The sequence below is a fragment of the Thalia democratica genome, chromosome 5 (assembly GCF_965202585.1).
Source record: "Thalia democratica chromosome 5, ktThaDemo2.hap1.1, whole genome shotgun sequence".
NCBI lineage: Eukaryota > Metazoa > Chordata > Thaliacea > Salpida > Salpidae > Thalia > Thalia democratica.
Genome location: NC_139169.1, coordinates 16,835,735 through 16,843,324, shown reverse-complemented (window position 1 = coordinate 16,843,324; position 7,590 = coordinate 16,835,735). Strand labels below are relative to the sequence as shown.

Below are 7,590 nucleotides of genomic sequence, written 5' to 3'. Positions count from 1 at the left end.
AGTCTAAAATTTCAAAACTGTGCACTTACTAAAGCTTAATATAGCACAACTATTCTATTAAAAATATGAAATCAATTATATAAATTAAAAAAAGCAATATAATTTTAATATTTAATTGAACTATTTTATAGAAAAATAAAACAAATATACAACAATGTACCAAGGTCATAAGAAAAGAAGAAATTCCACTGGAAAAAATAGCTTAGTGAAAAAAACTCACCATATAAAAAAGTCTAATAACATAAAAAGAGAGAAAACTGTGATTAAGTCTAAACAAGGCTTGGGTACAAAAATGTTGCTTACATTTGGACGAGGTTTTGTTAGTTTTAATCCGATTGTCAATTTTCCACGTAGTGAAATTTGTAATGATGAGTGGACTGACATCAATGAAAATTATAGCTGTCTTGAACAAGGAGAAGAATTCTTGTTCAATTATGAGACAAGTGAAAATGGGAATTTAGATGAATTTTTTGTCCCAGTTCCGAATGATCAAATTAATTGTGAAGATGATTGCGATATTTGCATGGAAAAATACAACAACGGAAAAGAAGTGAGTAGAATGACTCGATGCGTTCACATGTTTCACACTCATTGCATTCAGAAAGCTTGTGAAGTTTCGCAGCGTTGTCCAATCTGTAGGGTCTGTGGTCCAAAAATGGAAGGAAATTGTCCTCCTGGAAGAATGTCCTGGAAATTTATTGGTAAGTTTTCAGATACCAATGAAGGACTTGCTGGTTATGAAGATTGTGAAGTGATAAAGATTCGTTATGAAATGAACGGAGGTTACCAAGACAGTAGACACCAGAAAGCTGGTGTTTGGTATAGCGGTGTGGCGTGGAAGGCTTACTTACCAGACAATCCGGAAGGAAACCGTGTCCTCGAACTGTTCAAAGAAGCCTGGAAGATGAAGAGGACGTTTACTGTAGGAAGAAGTTTACATTACAATGAAGATAATAGAATAACCTGGAATGACATTTATCATAAAACAGATCCTTTTCCTGATGGCGAGTTCGGGTATCCAGATTCTACATACTTGACCCGAGTTGTTGAAGATATGAAAGCAATGGGAATTTATTAAATTTAAAATTAACCAGTGATATAATTTTTGTATTGCCATCTTTGTAAGAACTATTTTAATATTTTATTTTTATGACAATGGTCGGTTAGATTTATTTAACAGTCTGTTTTATAAATAATTTTTAATGTTGTAGGTTTTTTAATAATTTAATTTAATTTGAAAAAAAATCGATTTCATAGTAAGCATATTAAAGTATGCAAAAATCTTAATTTTCTTCTGTTCTCTATTCCTTTAAATTTATATTTATTTATACACTCTGTTTATTATAAGTCGAAAGTTTTGCAGCTTACTTTTTAGATAAATATTTTAAGCGTCTTTTACATACAATTCTGTTTAAATTTTTCATAATGGGCTTAATAAACTTTTCATTAAAAGTGTATATAATTTTGTATGTAGCTTGTAGTTTGCTTTGACTAATATATAACATCATTACAACTAAAAAATTACTATGAAAACTTAAATTTTATGTTTAATTTCATTCTATTAGCCAAGTTAATTATATGCATTTTCGAAATACCTATTGAACTGTGAATAGAAAAAATTAATGCACAAAAATTTTAGATTAGTGATTTGTTTCATATAAAAAACTATTTGTGTATATTTATTTTAAAAGATGTTTTTAAATTAAAGAGGTGTAGTTAACCAGTTTTTGGGAATAGGTTTCAAATAATATCTTGTTTGACATACAAGTTTTTTATCATTTAAAAAAAACATTAAATACTCTAAGTAACATCTGTTATCATTTATAAAAAAAATAATAATTATTTCTGTTGTAAATAATTTGTAAATATTAATCATATAAAACAAGTAATTTTTCCTAAATATAAGGAATAACTGTTTTTATCATACATATGTAAGCTTGTATTTTACTATTAAACACATTTTATAATTTACAATTAATCAAGTAACTTGTTTATATTTATAACATCGGTTTTTGAAATGGTTGGCTTTAATTGTATTTAAAACTAGTAACATTTAAAGAGTACTAATATACAAGAGTAATATTTAAAAAGGTTATAAAAACTTATTTAACAAATAAATTAATATTTATCTTGTAATGTGTATTTTTATAACATTTCAACTAGTTGTGAAACACTTTTTTTCATTATTGTTTAAGCCTTGCTTATTTAACATCTACTACAGCCAAGATTACCCGGTCTTTTCTAATGTACTGCTTGTTTCACATAACTTTTTTTTAACAACTCTAATTTTTGTACTTGATTTGGGTGAACAGATTTACTTATCATAAAAAATTAATTTTAAACAGGTATTCGAAAATTAAACTACAAATAGTTTTTTTTAAAATTATATGTTTTCTTAAAATAGTTAGATGATAAAAAATTAATAAATGAGTAAGTTTTTCAAATTTAAACACAAACCTCCTTAATTTTATACATAGTTGGATAGAAATGGTGTTAACAGAACTTCGTTTTTCGACTCGAATTCAATAAAAATCAAATGAATAGAAGTTTAGCCAATTTGTTTTTAATTATATCACAAAGTATTACAAAATTTTATCCCATAATAAATGTGTTTTTACTAGCTTGAGGAATTCTTTGACAACTTTTGTTTTATCTTCTAATTTTGTTTTATGTTTTTTTAATGTGTTTTTTAACTTTATGTTTTTGGTAAAATTTTTTGACCTATGTTTATTACGGCCACCATCGACAAAGTTGAGATGCTTTGTGCTATCAGTAATAAATAACGAACTTTACCTTGACGACCATATAGTATTAGTAATAAATAGAACCTAATGAGGACGAAAGCGGTCGTAGGTTGTCTAAAATACTGTTGTGATGGTCGTGTGGTAAATTCATTATTGATTATTAGGTTTTTCTATAATTATTTAATTTAACTAAAGTTTATCCTAATATAAAAAAAAAATAATAGATTCTAAATAGTTATTATGACTTCTAGTTACTAACTTCTACTATTTGCTACTAATTTTATGTCTATCTACATAAAAAAGTGTTTTAGTTAATTTTATACTTTTACCTGCAGATCTGCTGTAAAACTTAGTCATACTAAATGGATGTTGCTGAATACCTGAGTTGTTTTCATTGCAGTTCACCGTTTGTGTTTAGAACTTTTTTTAGTTATGATTAAATATAATTTAATAAAACGTGTATGTTTTTAGTTTGTTATTTTTATATAAGCCCTTTAAGCTACAGTTTTCGGATATTTTTACATGTCTTCATTTTTGAATTTGTCAAACTTTGAATTATTTAACTATTTTAAAGTCAAAAAAATTAGTAGTACAGCTTCCTTTACTAATTATATATCACAAAAAAGCATAAGAGGAAGTTAGTTAGTATTATGGATAAATATAAAGAATTTAAAAAAGTACAATAATCTTTAATTTTTTTATATATTTAGAAGTTAAAGTAGTTTACATCACAAGTCAAAGCAGTAAAAACAATGGTTACGATGCTAAAAGTAGAATTGACGTTCAAAATGTTCAAAAACACACTAAAAGTTATTGACAAAAACATTTCTCAATTGTCCGTTTTTCATCAAATTTAAATTTCTTTTTAATTTTGTTGCCTGTATGACTATAGATAAAAATATTTCAAGTTTTATCAATTTATGCTTTAAACATTAAAAAATAAATCACAAGTGTATCAAAGAAGTTCTAGCTTTAAAGTCTGTTTATAGTAAATTGTATGTTTAAAACTAAATTAAACTTACTTGAAATAAAAAATATTTAACAAAAAAAAATTTTTGTTTTATAATTATAACTTGTTAACTAAAAAACTAAAATAATCATAAAATATTTTACTGATAATTTTTTAAAAAGTTTTTTTTTGACAACTAAACATAGATAAATTACTTTTACTGTTGATCATAACTAGTGATACTTAAAGACTTTTGAAAATATATTTTACTTAATGTACTTAAAGTACATATATTTATCAAAACAAAAAAATTACTGCTATGGATAAATAAACATTAAATGTTAAATGCTTCTTCATTAATAGGAAGAGGTGTATTAATTTTACAATTGTGTTTACTAATAGTGGAAGATAATGCTACTTTTTGTGAATTTGTTTCATGAGTTTTAATTTCATATCAAAATTTATTTTAAGTTTAAAGACGAGGATTACTTTAAAAACTATCTATAAAGTATTTTTTTTCATACAATATATACAATTAAATTTAACTTGATATTCTTTTTATTACTAATAAACATCTTGTATAACTAGTTATAATATATAACCCCATTACTACATTTTTTCGAGTTTCTTAATAAACTAAACATTGAGTAATATTAAAATAAATACTTCTACCAATACGCAGTTGTAAAGATTACCAGTCAAAACGCTAAACAGAAGCATACGATCATAAAAACCTTTAAAGTCTTAATACTATTGCCATAAACAGTAAATGTCTTGTTTTTTTTAAGAAATATCATGACTTAATGCAATATACTTTTACTTGAGTTTGGCATTTACTTTTATGAAAGTTTAACTAAAAAAGGAAATTAAAAAGTTGTTGTAACTTAGAAAATTGAAAAGCAGTTTTTAAAATTTTGAAACTTAGATCAACAAAATCAAAAAAAAAGTTTACAAATTTTTATTAAGAACATAAATTTTCATTAAATAAAGTTTTAAGTTAACTTAAATACTAATATACTATATCTCTAAATAACCTTCAGTAAGAATATTATAGTTTTAAGTATCTCAAATTTTCCCTTGGTTGTGTGTTGTTCTGCGTGATTTTTTTGTCTTTATCAAAATTGTTTTAAATAAACTAAAGATTTTTTAATTTGAAACGATTTAAATAACCTTAAAATAAAGATATTTACCGCTTAGGTTCGCACTTTTAAAGCAGCGTAAAAGTGCGTACTCTACCGGCAGTGCATACCTAAGAAATTTGAACTTGGTTTACCAATATTTAGCCTAATAAAGTTCTCCTTCATATATGTTTAAGTTTTAAAGCAGTTTTTTGATATACATATTTTGCTTTTATTCAATAAAGAAAAACATGCCAACAAATACTATTTTACAATATACAGAATATTTAGAAACAATACGAACAGGACGGTAGAGTAAAAAAGCAACGACTTAATGTTGGTTCATGGCAGAAATTAGGTACAGATGAAATACTGAAAAAACGATTTAAAAACTCTAGTTGTGGATGGTATTGAAAAAGCGTGTATATGACTGATTGTTCGGATGTTGCCTGTCGTTATTAACTTGCTAAAATGTCTGATAAATTCAAAGAAAGCAGCTTACTTTTCATCAATGAAGTTCTTCAGTCAGAAACACTACTAAGTTTAAACCGGATTTTTTTTTTTATCTTAGACATGTTATGGTCTTTTTTTCACTTAGAAACTAACTATTTAGTCAAAAATTTTAAAATTATTTTAAAGTTATTGATACGTTTACTACTGAAATTCTTTAGTAAAAATAAAATTTTAAAATCTTAGTTGTAAAAAAACATTGCATAAGAGTCTTCTATGTAGTTCACAGTTAAAACTGATGCTTATCCATTTTCTATGTTTTATATACAAAACTTACATTTTTGTTTATATACTATATACCAGGGTCGTCGCGTAAGGTATATAAGGTATATAAGCTGTAGCCTCACCTAAAAATGTGAAAAATTGTGCTATTTTTATTTTTATTTTACAGTTTAAGCCTATAAACACGCTTCTTTAAATATAGCTCTGCTTCAGCTGTACATCCTTAAAATGTGTCAAAGTAACTTTATTTTAAAGCTAAGGAATCAACCTTTAAAATGATACAAAAATTTTTGTATTAGTTTAAAAATAAGAAAATTATGTTATCATGAAGTTTTACAAAAAATAAAGCCAAATGTGTACACTGTACATGAACGTCGTTAATTTCACTGCCTAATTAGTTAATCATTCTTTAAAATTTAGATAATTATCCTACTTTTTAAAATACTTTAAAAAGTAAGCGGTTATTTAATTTTTAGTTTTTAAACTTAATAAATAAGTAATATAACTAACTTGTGGTAGGTTTTTCATCAACATTGAGATATTCGTTATTTTGTATAATCTTTTTTAAAGTTGAGATTTTTTCTTTTAAATTTTGATATTTTAGCTTTGATTGCTCTGTAGAATTTATTAATTTGTACAAGTTTGTACAAGTTGTAATACAATAAAGAATAAAAAAATCATTACATAATAAAATGTGTTATCTATCTAAATTAGTTTCTTAAAACTTTATAAAGGCTTTTAATAGTTAGAAATTTATACTATTTTTTTTTTAAGTCGTCTTTTTTTAACTAAAAATTATAACAATGGCCAGTTTGAAACAAATATAAATGTCATTTTTAAATGTATTGTTTCACTAGATTAGAAATTGTAATTAAAACCAGACGTTTATACATTTGTAGACTTCAAAGTTTTTAATTTAAAATCAGCATGAACTGTATTGTTCAGTAGTTTGATAAGCTTACTTACATTGTTTTATAATACAATTATAAAACGACTTTTCAAAAATCAACCTTTATATAGGCAGATATAATTTTTTTAAATGTACGTTTATGTAGATAAGTAAGAATGTACATAAATAGTTTAACATTTATATACTTGTTCAAAAATTACCTATTCAATTTTAATGGTAAGGCTTTTTAAATAGTCAATATTGTTTTCAAACCTTTAAAAGGAAACTGCTTTAATTACTATTAAAGATTTTATTTAGGTTTTTTACTAAACTACTTATCAATGTAAAAAGAAATTACTATTTAATTAGTACCTGAATTTTCATTAGGTCTGATTATAAGTGTTTTAAATAAGTTAATTTTGTAATGACTGAATCAAATAAAACCAATAAAGAAAACTAAATGTGGAAACTAGTCATCATATTAAGTAGTTCATAACGATTTTAATAGACAGTTTGGTAACTCTGCAGAGCATTTGATTTTTAATGTTTACTTCAATTTAATAAAAATCTGAAAGTTTGTTGCTGGGAAATGTTATTTGAATTGAATAAAAAAGGTTTTCATTTTTAGTCCGGCAATAAATTTTAAAAACAGTTTAAATATAATGCTAATTTATAACTTCTAGTATCTATAGGGTTCATAGCTGTCTGACTAAATTAGTCAAAATCATGCTACATCTTTTTTCAAATAAATTACAAAAATTAAAATGCTTTAAAATTTATAAAAATCAAATTTTGTTAGTTCATATGGTTTAAAACTTGAGAATGATTTGTCGTGGGGAATTAATAACTAGTTATTTTCTGTTAAACAAGCATTGATTTTTGTAGCTTTAATTTAAATAAAACTTTGGCAATATTGACAAAATGTTAGTTTCTTTCATTTTAAATACTTAAAAAATTAAGAACATTTTGTTTTATAAGTAGAATCTTTTTTTTTTAATTTAATATTGAGTTTTTATATTCAATATGTAAGTACAAATGCTTTTAAATTTATAATTTCTAAACTAAGTTTTATTATTTTTCTTAATTTAAAAATATTTTCCAGTGATGCAATATTTAGTTAAAGCATTTAATGTTCTTTTGCAAACACGATAGTATACT

General features: G+C 24.3%; 1 protein-coding gene across 1 annotated transcript; it reads left to right on the top strand.

Moving 5' to 3' along the window:
* The first annotated feature begins 292 nt into the window (after window positions 1-292).
* Window positions 293-1,078, top strand: LOC145836290 (E3 ubiquitin-protein ligase DTX3L-like). Its single transcript, XM_082944107.1, has one exon. It carries the CDS (start codon window positions 293-295, stop codon window positions 1,076-1,078), a length of 786 nt encoding a protein of 261 aa, XP_082800233.1.
* The last annotated feature ends 6,512 nt before the right edge of the window (window positions 1,079-7,590 follow it).

Excerpts from the sequence above, each read along its gene's own strand:
- LOC145836290 (XM_082944107.1), top strand. The coding sequence starts at position 293 with ATGTTGCTTACATTTGGACGAGGTTTTGTTAGTTTTAATCCGATTGTC.